At 37.6% G+C, this 17,039-nt stretch overlaps 2 protein-coding genes across 9 annotated transcripts in view; one reads left to right on the forward strand and one right to left on the reverse strand.

Moving 5' to 3' along the window:
* Positions 1 to 2,311, forward strand: part of NTNG1 (netrin G1) — a 157,344-nt gene extending 155,033 nt beyond the window's left edge. For all 8 annotated transcript variants that reach the window (XM_074876666.1, XM_074876672.1, XM_074876669.1 and 5 more), the window contains one exon: positions 1,102 to 2,311. In XM_074876666.1, the coding sequence (XP_074732767.1) occupies positions 1,102 to 1,328 (227 nt within the window). In that variant the 3' untranslated portion in view covers positions 1,329 to 2,311. The remainder of the gene's footprint in view (positions 1 to 1,101) is intronic.
* A 1,890-nt stretch (positions 2,312 to 4,201) lies between these two features.
* Positions 4,202 to 17,039, reverse strand: part of VAV3 (vav guanine nucleotide exchange factor 3) — a 202,337-nt gene continuing 189,499 nt past the window's right edge. The window contains exon 28 of the transcript XR_012629888.1: positions 4,202 to 4,258. The gene's annotated coding sequence lies outside the window, so the exon portion shown is untranslated. The remainder of the gene's footprint in view (positions 4,259 to 17,039) is intronic.

The raw sequence follows: 17,039 nt of genomic DNA on the forward strand, positions 1-17,039 counted from the left end.
TACTGTTGAGTCTGCTTCTAAACCAAATAATCTTTTCCCTAATTCTCTGAGTGAAAATTTTAACTGTCACATTCTGCCTAAATAGTAGGTGCAAGATCTTTAATAAAATTGCCCCTCCTGGGGAACACAGAGCTGTAATCTAGCACATATTCTACTAGCGATATCATCTGGAATAAAACACAGATTGACACATTAAAGTAGTATGTTTTTCATATCTGCACATATTTACCCATTGAAATATTCCAGTTAAGTAATACAAAGTAAAGCTGTCAATTTTTCAAATATGATAATATAATGCAGCTCTAAAACTTTTTGCCTGTATTATTTTCTCTTAACTCTTTTGACAAATCTGACTTCTGAAGTTATTATATCAGGCTACAATATCTAAGATAGTTTCAAGATGCCAGTTACCCTTGTACCAAAGTAGCAAATCTTATAAAGAAGAAATATTTGATCTGTAATGGAAATAACATCATTATCTTTTATTTCCATATGTATATACCATATAATCCCCATCAAACAGCATGCTGAATTTCCTGCCTGTGCTCGCCTTATCTTTTCTGCATAATTTTTTCAGATCATCAATACATGCAGTTCTTGATTATAAAACCCTGCCTTCTCATACAGATCTTTTTACTTCAGCAAAGCCATGTTGCATTTTTAACTACTGTTCATGCTTTCCAAAAGCCCTAGATACATTACCCCTTCCAAACAATAGCAGACCCACCTACAGTTCCAGTTCAGTAGTAACTATAAAAATGCAGACACTGGCACAAGGCGGGTATTCATATCATTTCATTATAAATCATTATTCGTATTAATTCATTAATTAATATTATCATAGTCAGTGGTCTGAAGTGAATGATATGGTTCTCCAAGACTATAGTCTAAAAAAAAAAAAAGGGGGGGGGGGGTGAGAAAATATCAAACAATATAAAAAATTCGAACTTGAAGTGTTTAAAAAACCACACACCCTGTTTACAAGTCTCAGGAAAAGGGGGGAGGTAGTGTTTTAATTCCGGTTTTAGTGCAGAGTTTCTCCTGTAGATGAACTTATATTTATTCTGCTTTTCTTTCCCTCCCTCCCCTGCTATCTTACAGCAAACGTATGTGACAATGAACTACTGCATTGCCAGAATGGAGGAACATGCATCAACAATGTGCGATGCCAATGCCCTCCGGCCTACACTGGCATTTTATGTGAGAAGCTGAAGTGTGAAAGGGATCCAGGAGGCTGCAGCCAAAACTCCGGCCAGGGGGCAATATCACACAGGCCACTATTACTGCTGACTGCTCTACTAGGAGCAACCGGACTCTGCATATGCTAGACTCCGTATGGTTGATGGCATCACATTCAGACTGCTTCAAATGAACGTGCCACATGAAAACAAAACAAAATCCAATTTAAAAAGGAAAAAAGAGAAAAAATAACCACATACAACTAAGAAGGCCTAACTGAACTAAGCCATATTAATCAGTTACGGACAGGGCTCAGAGTCAAGACTGTTCACCTCTGACTCGAGACAAGTTGGCAGCTGCCTATTCTGTCAAATCAATGCTAGCTGCAAAGCTTACGCAGGACTGAAACGGCTTTGACAGCCCCCAGAATGGGAAGAGAATTTAAAAACATTTGCTACTCCTATATGGTGCGCTACTGTACCTCCACCCGGTGTGTGGACCGACCAAATAAAGGCATTCTTTGCTGTCAGTGCATTGTGGGTATAAGGAAATCTGTAAAAGCTGCCATATTGGCCTGCTTCAGTCCCCGAATCCTTTCCAACCTGTGCTTTAGTGAACGTTGCTCTGTAACCCTTGTTGGTTGAAAGATTTCTTTGTCTGATGTTAGTGATGCACATGTGTAACAGCCCCCTCAATAAAACTCAAGCCAGTCATATCCTTGTATACCTTAGCAGCACTGCATCAGTAAGATGCTGTGTTCACCTACTGTACAAGAGTGGCTATAGGACAAAAAGTGTATTTATCCTTTTGTATTCAAATGAAGTTATTTTTCTTGAAATAATGTACAATGTAGATTTTTTGTATTATTGCCTATTTGTGTTACCAGACAATTTGTTAATGTATTTAATTCTAATCAGATAAGAGAAAAAATATTACTTTTTATTTAGTCCTTTTCTTTTTCCTTTCATTTAATTGTGCAGAGATTTCTCTGTATGGGCAACGTGCTGGCATCAAAGAATATCAGTTTACATATATAACAAGTGTAATAAGATTCCACCAAAGGACATTCTAAATGTTTTCTTGTTGCTTTAACACTGGAAGATTTCAAAGAATAAAAATTCCTGCATAAACAGTTCTAGGATGATGTTTTGCTATTTCTTAGGGTCTTTTTAGAAAACAAAAAAAAAAAAAGATGATTTTGCCACCTAGTATATGGAAGAAAAACAGATTCAACAGTGGAAACTACATCATGACAATCTAACCTGGTTTTATTTTTACTACTGTTGTTATATTTGCAAACTACTTTAAACGTAAAGGGCATCATTTGTTTGGGGAAGATTTCGTCAAATTCCAAGCTTGGAAAAGGTATAAAAAGTTGAATAGTTCTCATCTTTGTTCTCTCAATTTACCACAGAAATTACTCCAAGACAAACTTACAAGGTATTCAAGGAGCTAGTCTTTAATTCATACAATTTTTGTGGATTCTGGCAGCAATGAAGTAGATATAGCCACAGCTTATATTGTTTCTCCAAAAGCTTCATTAAAATGATATGTTTATATATGTACTTGACTGCCTAAGAAACTGCAAAAACAGCAGCAATCACAAAAAAAACCACCAGGATTTAACTTTTAATAAAGTCAAATTTAATATAGTCAAATTTAATATTTAGAAGGAATGTCAAAATATACAGCAGCGAGGAGATAAAAAGTGCTGCTCCAGCAACTAAAGTTTGTTTCAAGTATTGCCCAAGGTGTAATAAATTCTTGTTTCTGCCTTTTATTAGGCCAATTACTGAGTGTGACAGAAAAGAATAGCAAGAATAGAGAGGCAAGCCAAAACCACAGCAGTGTTTCAAAGTCCTGGGAAGAAAAAAAAAAAAAAAAACACTAAAATCAAAAGGTAGCAAGACTCTATGAATTCATTTCCTGGCAATTTTCATCATAATGGCTGTAAATATTTTACCAACATAATAGCCTAGTATGGAAAACAATTAATCAGCAAAACAAAAATTCCTGCGAGAAATAAATTCTACCTGCTTCTTCCAAATGGTGAACAGAGCAGAATTTAGGGCACTGCCTTCTTGGATAAACTCTTTCTGCTGATGAAGCAAGTTTTGCAGGCCAGTACCCAGCCTCCAGAAACAGGTAGGCAAACCAGGTCTTTATTTCTAAAAGAATCCTATGAAGATGATGATGATGAAGACAACAAGCTGGTGCTTGTTCAGGCTGTCCACCTTGGCCTTTCATGTAGAATTTCAGTGGGCTAAAAAAGATAAGGCAAAGATGAATTAAGAGCTTGGCTGGTTGCCAGCCATGGCCTACGTGAGATTGCAGGTATATATTAGAAAGATGTTCATGACAATAAACAGCAAATTATATTGCAGACTCCAAGCAAGAATATAAATGCTAATACAGGTGACATGCAGAGCTGGAGATTACCTATAATTAAGTGGATTTCTGATATTAAAATGTGGAATTCAAGTTTTCTTAAAGCTTATTACCACAGACCAAATTCAAATTGTGTAATTATTGGAAAAGATGCACTTTAATTGTCATTATAAACTCTAGGCTTTGTAAAAGTGCTAAAAAAGCATGTTATGCACGTTTGGTTAGAAGGGATTCTGCCAGCAGTGCTGAAGTATAATGAATATCAGATCGCAATCAATTCAGTGCATTCCAATTTCATACACTTACGATCTTCTAAACCAGGGCAGAGTTTATGGCTTTCCACATATTTAGCTACCATTTCGTGCATTTTATCCTCCCTCACCTATTAATAAAATTACAATTTTATACAGAGTACATTCATTGGAAAGCTTTCTTATTAATCATCCTTTTCTTTAAGTTCATTATTTTTTCCTCTGAACTCCACAGAACTTCACTAATTGAAAATTTTGAATATAAGATTCTGCTACTGTATTCCAAGTGTATTTGTAAAATTATGTGTGCATCTTTGAGAGAGGAGGAGATTTACATCACTCAGCATTAGTTTACCTGCTTTTTTATTTAATTTGGTGGAAAATGAAGGCAGAGCCTGTTCCCCATTTCAGAAGCTGTGAAGAACAACAGCTTCCTTTTCCTGCAGATAAGGTAGGATCTTTCCTTGATAACATGTAATTGCAGTACCTGCTTTATTTTTCACCTGAAAATATATATCCCTTTCAACATATACTAGGTTTCTTGGAGTGGGTATCCTGTCCCTGTGAATGCCTGTAAAATAGCAAACACATACCTGATACTGAAAAAAATAACAAGAGCAACATGATCACTAACCTGGGATTTTGGTTCTGTATCAAAATGCAGCAAAAGAAACCTACTGTGGAATTATTTCCCATATGATATTTCTTTCCTGGAAGGTTTAGCATCCAAGAACTGACCAGGCTTCACATTGCTTAGTTGTCCAGATTATAGTTCAGAGTACAATGATTTTAAATCTAGCATTCATAATTAAATTTATCCAGTTATATCAGTTACAGTCGTTTTGCTAGTCAGCTTGCAATTCCTATGTTTCTAACTAGAGAATTAGTTCCAATCCAGGATCCACATGTGCTTAACATCTGAAAATGGGGCAGTTTATGACAAGGTGCTGCTCCTTGACAAGAAAGCTGCAGAGATTTCCACTTCAAGCTAGTCATCTTTCTCAAAAGGGCATTAAGAGGCGTCTGTCTTAGTGCTGCATAACTGTTTCAAAAACAAACTATCCAAAGGAAAAAAAAATCAGATGCAAACTGATGCCAGATACTACCCTCAAATGATAACTGATCTAATACTTTATCATGACTGAGCCACAGATATGAAATTATTTCATGTAGTGAACAGAATAAAAAAATAATGTGCAAAAGACTCCTCAAATTTAGAAAGAGCTCTTCTGCTTGCATATCATTTTATACATCTTTCTCATAACTCCAAGACGCCAGGGGGATTTGTTATAGCCTCATTGGGATTCTAGGCTTATTAAACCATTGAATTAACTAGATTCATCCATGCATGCGGTTTATTCACCTGTGAGAAATTTGAGTAATACTTTTCATAGAATATACAAGACCAGATTTTCAGTCAACCTCCAGCCTGGCCTTTATGCTTGTCCTTGCAAATACAAAGCTACAGATGTAAATATTAAGACATAACCAATCAATGTATTCCTGAGAAAAACTGTACCTTTAATTATTTATGGATGCAAACATTTACCCACGAAAATGCAGATCTGCCTTTATAAATCTGATATTTTTTATTAACCAACTTAATACCTTTTCCCACCACCATACAGTATCAGAAAGAAGAGGATGGAAGAAGTATATGCAAAACAAACAAGCAGAACATTTTGCACCATATGGTGCATTTCATTTAATGAAATGAAAGTTCATCACCAGTACAGTATATTCACCAAGACACCATTTTTGCCACAGTATGCAATAGATAAAATGCCAGTACAAAGCGTATGTTTCCCTTCATTGGTTTTCTGGCCATCTATAGAGACCCAAACATATACATGATGAAATACTGCTCAAGAAATTTTACACATAGAAGACTAATGTTATGCAATCTCTAGACCTAAACAGATTGTAAAGGCTTCAAGGATGAATTCCTGCCTACATTGCTAGCTAATACTCATTTCTGAAAAGGACCAGGATAAAGATTACGTCATGGAAGTGCACTGAATCAGTATTTCATGGCAGTCAGTAGAACCAAAGAGACAGCCTGCTTCCAGACAGCAGAACAGGATGGTGTTAGTCCTGCATCTGTCAAGCAGGGGTGTCGTGGTTTAACCCCAGCTGGCAGCTAAGCCCCACACAGCTGCTCGATTACTCCTCCCCGAGGTGGAATGAGGGAGGGAATCAGAAGGGCAAAAGTGAGAAAACTCGTGGGTTGAAATCGAGACAGTTTAATAGGTGAAGCAAAGGCCACACACACAAGCAAAGCAAAACAAGGAATTAATTCACCGCTTTCCATCGGCAGGCTGGTGCTCAGCCATCTCCAGGAAAGCATAACAGTGACTTGGGAAGACAAACGCCACCACTCCAAACGTCCCCCCCCTTCCCTTTTCTTCCCCCAGCTTTATATGCTGAGCATGACGCCGTATGGTGTGGGATATCCCTGGGGTCAGTTGGGGTCAGCTGTCCTGGCTGTGCCCCCTCCCAACTCCTTCTGCACCTCCAGCCCACTCACTGGTGGGGTGGGGTGAGAGGCAGAAAAGGCCTTAACTTACACACAGTAAGCACTGCTCAGCAATAATGAAAACATCCCTGTATTATCAACATTGTTTTCAGCATAAATCCAACACACAGCCCATACTAGCTGCTATGAAGAAAATATCCCAGTCAAAACCAGCACAAGGGGCAACCACATCTCACCCTGGGACATACCCAGGCATCACTCTCCCATCAGAACTTTTGCATGTGGGTTTACAGATGTGCACATTCTAGTTCCAGTTGCTAAGACACCTGCTACTTACACAATGCTGCTGAATGGAGTTGCTGTACACGTATTCAAGTGTGCTGTTGTCACTAGAAATATAATTTTTGTACTAGAAGTGAACCATTGTTGAGAAATTAAAGTAATAACAGTGTATTGGAAAAGAGGGTCAGGACTGGGTTTTGGGGCTATTGCCTGTTTGTTTTGAGAAAATGAGACTGGTTTTGGATGAGCATTTTCTGTTTCTCACATAGTGTAATTTTCACTCGAGTACTCTGTGCAGGTCTTTGTGATGTCTGAGAAACAAATTACTAATAAACTAATTCTGGTATTTATACATCTGAACAAGACCTCTCAAGAATAATGGCATCAGTTCAATCCTATATACTGGCAGTCTTTACAGTTCAGGACTGTAAGATAGGGTCAAGACAGAGTACTCTTCTTCAAAGGGAAGAAATATTAGAGGCATTGATGGGGTGAAAAGGACTTAAGAAGTCCTACATACAAGTGTAAAAACTTAAATATATGTATACACACACACGCTGACACTGAAGCCAAAATCTCCCTAACGTGGATGCCTTAGCATTCTAAATAGAAACTGCCTGATTTTCACAAGTACTCCATGTTCACAACTCCTAGAGGTTGGCCCTTACTGGTATTACAGCAAATGTGCAGTGAAGTGGGCTCTTCTGTTTTAATGGAAGAGGAAATGAAAGTTTTTCTACAACATACTGTAATTTGCAAAGCAACATATATCATCATCTATGAAATCGGTGCGATCTTCAGTATATAGAAGAGTTACACAAAGTGCAATACTCTTCAAACACTAAGTTATAAAAAAGAGAAAAAATCACATTCTATTATATTGGAACACTCTAAATATAATTAAAAAATCAGGTTTTATGCATCACTAGCCTAATCCAAGTGATGGAATTTACAGAGCCCACAACTGCAATCTGAAGACAGAACTCAGAAAGGAGTTTAAGCTTAAATTTCTTCTCTAGAAGAAATATTGCAGGTTCACAAGCCACACCTAATAGAGAACTGAACTCCAGATCTAGGCTGCAGTGATGGTGCTGGAAGTGCTACGATCACTCCCGATCTAACAGGCATGCTTAACTTAAGTTTGTAAGTATCTATAAATTCAACAAGCTTTGAGAAATCAGATTATTGGCCAACAAACTTTGAGTCTCTGTAATGATCACAGTGAGGCTTTTTAAATTCTGTCAAGTTGTCTTCAGTTCTCTAGTCACATGTGTTCCAAAATACATTTCTGCAACCACTGGTCACTCCAAAAATCATTTTATAACCTTAAAATGGAGTCACGAATTTTACTCAATCTGTAATCAGACACTTACAACAATACCATAGTAGTTCCCTATTTTTAGACTAATATTAATTCGTGTCAAAAAATTTGACATGGCCATGATTCAGCAGCAATTCAAGATTTATTAATGGTGTGACATGGATCAAAAGGTTGAATTTCAGCAGCACTTAATGATTGACCAATTTGATGATTAACAAGGTGATTTGGTAGAATACATTATAATTAAAACAGCAACTTAATTACAAATTTGAGATGACAAGATTCACACTAACTTATTAGAAGGTAACCTAAACCAAAGTGTATATATATGTACATACGTATAAACACAAAACATACACACACAGCGACAGACAGAAATATTTGATCAGTGAAATATGTAGATGCCCACATTCATGAGGCAAATGTGCACATTCAAACACATAGATAGGAAGAGAAGTGGATGGAAGAGGCTAGCTTATAGTTAAAATTTCCCTCGTCTTGAGTTTAGAGTAAATACAATGCATCGGCATTCCTCAACGGGCAATAATTGAGCCTCAAGAAGTCTGACATTGCCCTGGCCCTTTGTCCGTGCTGTCAGCAGATGGTCTTTAAACCTCAAGGAGTTATGCCTGGGAGGCGCCCCCACCCAGGGGAGATGCTGGTCATAGTCTGCTGCGATCCACAAGAGCTCAAAGGGTCTCACTTAGGGTTGCTATTTATAGGGTCTGAGATAACTGACTTTCATCAGGCACTTTTCCGTATCAGCCCACCTTGGATAACAAAATAGTCTGGTACTTTCCACCAGTTGCGCAGGCCCAGAACTTGCTAGATTTTGAAGTTCTGATATCGTTCCCTTTGGGCCATGATCCAGGTACAGATGTACTAGGCTGTCAGGAGGTGATTGATTGTCATTACTGTTCCGAAGTGACAGGGGAGACGTGAGCCAGGTGCATTAAGGGGGTGCCTTAACGCCCTGGTCTGCTGCCTTTTGCTGGTCTTAGGTTGGTACTGCCCCAGGGAGGGGGAAATCACACCAAGCACCGAGCATCCCAGGAGGTGAGGGGAGTTGCATCACCACAATTAGATAATAGAGGGGAAAGGTTAACATTGTCCTGTACACAGAATCATAGAATCATTTAGGTTGGAAAAGACCCTTAAGATCATCAAGTCCAACCATTAACCTAGCACTGCCAAGTCCACCATTAAACCATGTCCCTAAGTGCCATGTCTACCCGTCTTACATAATTTTTGTTCTTCCTTAATGCAGAGGTAAATCACAGCTCAAGTGATAACACAAGGGATATGTTCTTTCTTTCATCCCCTCTATTTTCAGTGGTATCCAAACCTAGTTCCCTCATTTATTCTACAGAAATTTTAGTATTTTCCAGTTCTTCAATGTATTGCCCAAACCAAAATATTTCTTAGCTATGTTCCAGAAGGTAACATTAGCAGACCTTAAAATTAAAAAAATAAAATCTTTCCATCAATCTCTTCAAAACAAAGTTGACAAAAATTAGTATAAAATCCTTACAAACCATTTTGCTGCATACGACTATGGACAGTACCTTAGCAAGTATTTTCTATTTAACAAGTCTAAAAGGGGTTATTTACCCACTTGTGATAACACAAACCAATTTACATACAGTCAATTGATAACCCGTGAAAGTCAAAGAGATTTCTGTGTGATCCCAACAGAAGAAAGATGTTCATGCATGGTTCATAAAAGTGGTTCACAGGTACTAAATTCTAGATCCAAAGTTAATTATTGTATTATAATTATTGTACTGCAGCAGGGTAGATCTGGAAGACAATATTGCCTGTAATGTAAAGATCAGTACAAATCTAAAAAAAAAAAAAAAGAATAATTCTGCAATTTCTGATTTGGCTCCATAGCATTCTCTACATTCAGAAGTGCAACACCAGTCCTCCACAAAATAATCTAAAACACATTATAAGATGTACGCTCATTCAGGCCCTTCCTCTGCCAGTTTGTGCAAGCCATATTTGAAGCACCCTGATTTTAAGAGGCCTCAATCTAGCTGATGCTTTCACACCTCTCAATGACTGTTTTCAGTGTTACCTGAACATGTAAATGAAACAATTTCAATCCTTGTATATCTACTGGGAACATGGTTCACTTTGCACCTGCAAATAATTGCGGATGCAAAATTAGTGGCTGCTGTCTATAATTGTTGTTTGTAATTGACAGTACCGAGAGATCTCATTCAAAGGCTTGGGCACTCTTGGACGAGGTTCTGTAAACATGGTAAATGAAAAGATGTATGTTGAATGAAGAGATGTATTTGCTTACTGTAACTAAATAAAACACAAGGCAAAATCATTCTTACAAGAATCTTATTATACTCAAAATGTCAAAGCACTTCCATTTATCACAATTGAGATACTTCAGAAACCCTCAAGGAAGAGACAATAGGCTAGATTGTTATTCTCTACGACCTATAAATGCTCAGATACTTTGAACAGGAATTCTGTATCATTTATCTTTTAGTAGAGATGAGGAAACTGTGACCCAGAGAGGCAGATGGAGTTGCCTGAAACAACCCAAAAAGCAACTGGCAAAAGCAGGGAACAAGTTCAACACACTCAAGCTCCACATCCCATTGAATATGAATAAAGCGTTACACTACAAGAGTATTGAAAACTTCTTAGTAGCTTTGGTTCTAATTACCACTATATATAGCATTAGTATGTATACAACGTGTAATATTATTATGCATAACATATATAGCTATTTACAAAATATTACTTCACACCTCCTCATTTTAGAATGGGAATCAAACCAACATGTGATCTCACAAGCAATGTGCAGGACAAATGGATGTATCCCAAATGGTGTGACATTATTCCTTGCCTGAGCAGGTAACTGTGACACTTCATTAAGGGTTATGAACACCGAGGTCACAAAGAAGTTAGTATTTCTATACTGTTTTTTTAAAAAGAATTAATAACATATAGTGGATTATAAATTAAATACAGCAATCATGTTTTTAACTATCATGATATCTCAAATTATTTCCTAAAGCTTAATAGAAGTCATTTTAATGGCAGGAGAATCTAATGTATTTAGAGAAATGCACTAATAAATTTGAACCTCAAGCACTAAAATAACAGTTTATTATTTACTTTTTGCTAGTTTTACTGACCTTATGGACAGTAAGTCTATTAAACTCTTCTTGCAAAACAGGCCTGCTGAATACATGCCCAGCTCAAAGGTGGCACATGTGTCAAAAAACAGTAAACTAAAACATAATACCAGTCACATTTCTAAGTTGAGATTTGCTCACCTAATAGAGCTAAAAAGCATTCACAGGAAATGGGATTCAAATACTAAAATGAAATCTTCAGCTTCACAGTGTAGAAACTTACAAGGTTAAATACAGAAATGAAGGCTGGAGCCTACACTGCAGGAGCACAGGTTACTGAAAAGAAAATGTAGACCAGCAAGAACAAGCAGAAGTAACAATTCTGTTCTCACTACCAGTCAGACACAAATCTTACCTCAGTCCCAAACAGAAGCATATGTGAAAAGCATTGGAATCCAAAGGGAAACAAAGAAAAAAAAAATCCACTTTTCTCCAGAGTTATAATATTTAGGGGAAACCCAACACTGGGAGAATAAAAATAAAGAGAATAAAAAGAAAAGTTGCTTCCAGACTAAAAACACACTAGGATCTCAAGGAAAAAGCCAATCTAGATACTACATAAATACTCATAAAGTCATAGATACAGCATTTGGCATTGTAATATCTGATTTGGAACCTGCAGGACTTGAGCCTCACACAAACAGGACACTCTCTGCTTAAGGATTTCACCTCCTGTTTAGGTAAAACACTGCTCACTTATCTGCTGGAAGAGACTAGGCCTGTCAGCACCACCTCTGCTTTGTTTTCGGCTCCAGCTGTGAATTTGGCAGCACTAGCCTGGCCATCTAGTCCAGATGTTCATGAAGCAGCTGCCTTTCAACACCTTTTGAGAAACCACATCACAGGCCTCCACCAGGCCAAAGCAGAGCAAGCTCAGTGCAGGAAGAGCCCCATTACCAAGATCTGTGTGAGGCCAGCGGTTACATTTTCTCTTCACCACGCACCTCCTAAATCATTAAACGTAATTCTTATAAGGAGATAGAAAATGAAATGTGTTCAGAAGAGGACATCTTCCCTCCAGGCCTCCTATTGGCATCTGCTGTCGCTATGTTCAACAGGCGACTGAACTACTCTCTGAATGGCTACACTGGCTCATTCAATGCATTTCTTGTTAACATCTCTTACCTCTAATTACTGTTGCTTGGTAGGATGGGACAACTGGCATGCAGAGCACTCCAGTAATTGCATTTATTATACAGCTTTCTTTTGCCATCCTACAGCTTTCTTTATTCCCTCATGTCAGAGTTTTTTCTATGCCCTCATAAAATATATTTAATACTTTGCTCTAGAGATCTCCCACAGGCAAAAAGTAGGTGGATTGGTACTTATGAATTAGTCTTGGCAGTGCTCTTTTGCCTCCCTAGATCTGGTAGCGAGTCACAACTACTTTTACAATTCTCTCATTGAGTAGGATGTAAGGAACGATGACTAAACTATGTAGATTTAGTGGTGAACAATTTTTTGACAGGTTTCTCATTTACTGACAATATCTAGCATCTTAGTATCTCCCAGACTTTACTGAGGTTAGCCTCATGACACTACTGCAAAGCAGGGAGGCATGCTATTTCCATTTTATTCATGGGGACTGAAGCTTGAAGATGCTGAGAGACTTACAAAGTCAATTACAAAACGAGAGATTAATTCTGACACCTCATCCACCGCATTAAGTACTGAGACCTACAGTTCCCTACTCCATCCAAATTACACAAATCTGAAGTTAAATAGTCTTCCATCTGCATGTATTTGCCACCCACTTACTTCAAATATCTTATGCAAGTCTATTTTACATTACACCTCCCAAAACATTGTCTTTGCCTACCATGCTTGGAGTTTCAATGTTGTGATATGTAACTCACACATTTGATTTTGCTGTTTTGGGTTTTTCTCTTTTGCACTTCAATCTAAGGCTAGAAGGAAACCACAACTACTGTTTTTTGAAGGGATGTTATATATGAGTCAAAGTAATTGGAAGCATCTTAACAGTCTGCGAAATTAAATGACATGCATACAGGGGAAAAAAAAAAATATTAAAACACTAAAGTCCTCTTCCAAAAGAAAGAGATGGCTATGGGTTTTTTTCCCCCTGCTTGTCTGATTTTTTCTTTACTGGATGTATAAAGCTCATATAATAATAATATTATGACTTTACAAATTAGTATATAATATCTTTTATAGCTTGAAATACCTATAGCTTAGGCATTTAATTTCTTCCATAAATGTCTAGATACTGACACAATTAGGTTTTGATACATAGATATTTCTGCTTACTGGAAATCTGGTAGCAAAAAGACTACATTTTGAATGGGCTCATAAATATATATTGAATTTAATTTTTTAATACACAAAATCCATTTTCCTATTGTTTGGTTGGTTTGGTGGCTGCTTGAGAGAAATATTTTCTATAAATATTTTTGTTTTGTACAACTAATTAGTCCATAAATCAATACATTGTAATATGGCAGAGATTACCCTCAAGCCAATAGAGAGCAACTGATTGAAAGTACTTACCTTCTTCATAATTCATCTATCTCTAAGGTCTCTGCATTTTCTTCTGCTGCTTTCAAACATTGTCTTGCCACTTTTTTCTTTCTTCCCATTCTTCAAATATATACACCAGTTTAACCAATAAGCATACTTTCTACTAGACACCAGATTTTTCCTGTGTTTTGAAGCAAGTGCAATGGGCTGATGAAGCACATAAATAAACAATAACCAGATAATCACAGATTAATCAGTTTGATTCTGTAGTAGGAAATTTTACATGCTTTCCTTTTTCAGATTATTTATTAGGGCCATTTACTGATATTAAAAAGGTGCCAACTCTCATGCAAAAACATGCCTCTAAAAGAGGGGAAAGGAAAACTACAAATGTAAAATTCCTGTAACAGATGTCAAAGACTAATCTAGAAGTCAGTTCAGGATGGTAACCATATTTAAAAAAAAAAAAGCATAAGCACATGTGGAACTACGAGCATGTACATTAATAATACTGAAGCCCCCTTTTTTCTTCCTAATTTATAATGCCTACTTTATTTTCCTCAAATGGCTTTCGATGGATAAGAAGAGGTAGAATTGTTCTGAGGCACTCTCACTTGTGACTTGCATGCTATTAGTCATCCAGACCTCCACAACTTTAACAAAACCAACTAAAAGAAACCCCAAAGAGTGGAGCATGGCTTTGTTGTTATTTCTGCTGACTTGAGTTCCTGAGTGGTAATTCTTGTGTGGCAATTAGTTGGCAGCCTTAGTACAGCTGCTAATGGAGATGTGCACACTGATTAACAAAAACTATCAGTGTTTTTTCCCTAGCTGTCAATCTTAGCAAAGGAAGCCAAGTGGAAGTGGAATGAAGATGAGTTAGCCTTGCATCTCACAAAACCAGACCTCAGAGAAAGAGGAAATAGATTGACAAAACAGTGATGCCTCTATTCTGTGGACAATTAAGATTCATCCACCAAGGACTGACCAGTTCGTATTCTTTAATGACCTGCTCCAGAATCCACTAAATGCAAAGGAAAGCCTCACCTTGATTTCAACAAAACAGAATCAGGTTTTAAATTCGATTGAAAAATAATTTCAGGAAAGGAAAAAGTAATCCCTTAGGCATTATCTCTCTGATCCTACTATAATCTGAAACATTTGTACAGTTCCATGTACTATTTCTTGTGCATTATTCTATTGCAGCACTTAAATTATTCTCATTTGAATGTTTCCACAGACACAGCAGTTCTGGTGACAAATGTCTTAATTTTAAAAGCTGGTCTGCATGGCAGGCACCATTCCTATCCAACAGAGAAAGGAACTCCCTAGCTGAAGCTGTTTTCACCAACAATTTGTTTGCCAGCAGCATGTTTTCCTGTTTAATCCGTGTTAACATTTTGTTCAGAGTTATCCTAACTGGCATGTATCCTATCTGATAAACATCTCCTCTTTTCCCTCACGGAAACATTATTTATTTATGACATTATTGTTACAGACAACTAAACAGCCAAGAGGGAAACACATTTGCTTTTCTACAAATACCTGCACATGCTGTTAAACCTGCATCATTTTTCTTATAGATACATCTAAAACTTGGTAAAAGGCTTCCTAGCATGTCTTTGGTATCCACTGAGAACAAGGAACAAGGACAGACACATGCAGCAGTACAAAATCAGCAAGGGTTCAGAAGAACAGGAGGAAAATAATGACGTTTCAGGTTGTTAGGCTGATATATGAAACTTTCTCCTTTCTGGCCCAATTTGTCATGACTCCATGACTAAATGAACTAAACAGACCCGGTATAAAATGACTCAAATTAAGAGTTGGTTTCATTCATGTACTCTGTATCTTTGCCAGTGTAGGAACTAGCTACTGTATTACCAGGAAACCAGTACCCAAACATACACACAGTGAGCTAACATCAAATAATCTGTGTTGGAGCTCACAGTGCCCCCCAGGCTGCTTCATGACTGAGGCTGAATTAAGGAGGAGGAAATAATATAAATCCAAATTACCACAGTGCTTGAGAAGCAAATACCCTCGAATTCCCCATCACTTCACCAGTTACTACCACATGTTGGATCCTTGGTGACAGAAACACATATCCATTTACAAAAAGACTAAGGCCTACATCTGTTTCATGAATGACACTGAAAGTCATAATGGGTCATCAATTTAAGTCACTACTCTGCACCAGATTGGCACTGGCAATCTCCCACATCTTTGAAGATCCTGTTCCATCCAGGGCCTGTACTTTTATTAACAAATAAAGATCTTAGTGTGTCTACATGCAGGTTTCACACCATTCTTTTTGTATGATCTTTGTCTCAAAGTGCAAGCTTCTTTAGCACATACACATCTTCAAAGTATGTGACACAGCTCAAGATATAGTACATATTCTCAATTATTATGAGCTGACATATTCTTGAATCTTCTCACACTGGGCTCAAAATTTTTCAGATACAGAAAGGATAGTCTCTGAAAAAAGGCTGAAGTCGAAGGAGCAAAAAGACAAAAACTGGAAGAAATGGAATGCATAGACTTTCAACAGCAGGACAAAGGCAACTTTTAAAGATGGACTCAACTGTACATCTATTATTTAAGTAATACATGCATGCATTGGAATTATGTAGGTTGATATACATATGTGTTCATGTGCTTATGGTATTTGCTAAATGAAGATTTTATATGGCCTTCCAAACATTTCAATTCTGTTACATAGGAAAGTATTCACATATTATGTGAACATACACAGGTAATAACTGTGTTTGAGTATCTACCCACCTGCTCATTTGCAAATTACTTTCTAAGTTAAATCAACCTTATCCTCTGTACTTTTCCCTCAGCTAAAGGACGTTTTTCTGCCCATTATCTGCTTCTTAGTATAGAAGATTTAGAGACCTTCTGGAGTCCCTTGTCAACAGAATCCGTTTCACCAATATGGTCCTTTGCAGCAAAAAAGCAATGCACCATGAAAGTATTAAATACAAGAGTCACCAAATACTCTTTTCCATCCAAAATGATAGCCGCAGCATATAAAGGCATGATGGCAGCAAGTGTAAGATGAAATTCTGTGCAAAACCTGAGCACATACCCGTGGTCTGTGACAGTTTTATGAAATGTCTCTGTCACTCTGAGCCTGTGCTTTGACTGTAGTTACCCGTGTTAATTAAAGCAGAGAAAGAAAGGGGTGCCAATCTGTGCAACCAAAGCTGCGCTCCTCAGAGCCTGAGCCTGTGTAGTGCAGAGGAGCCACTGCATCACCTCTCAGCCAGGGACTGCAGGGATCACCCCCAGCAGCATGGGGCAACGGGGAGGGAGGCAGCGAGAGCAAACACATAGACAGAGGGTGGGGGAAAGGGTCAGTAATGTGGACAGCAGAAATAATGGTTATTGGCAGGTCAAGGGGGGAAATGGGTATACTTTTCAAAAGCATCATTGACTAATATAGAAACTTTTTAGTTTAGCCCCAATTAAAATTTTTTGCTGCACAACAC

The sequence above is a fragment of the Strix uralensis genome, chromosome 8 (genome assembly GCF_047716275.1).
Source record: "Strix uralensis isolate ZFMK-TIS-50842 chromosome 8, bStrUra1, whole genome shotgun sequence".
Taxonomy (NCBI): Eukaryota; Metazoa; Chordata; class Aves; order Strigiformes; family Strigidae; genus Strix; species Strix uralensis.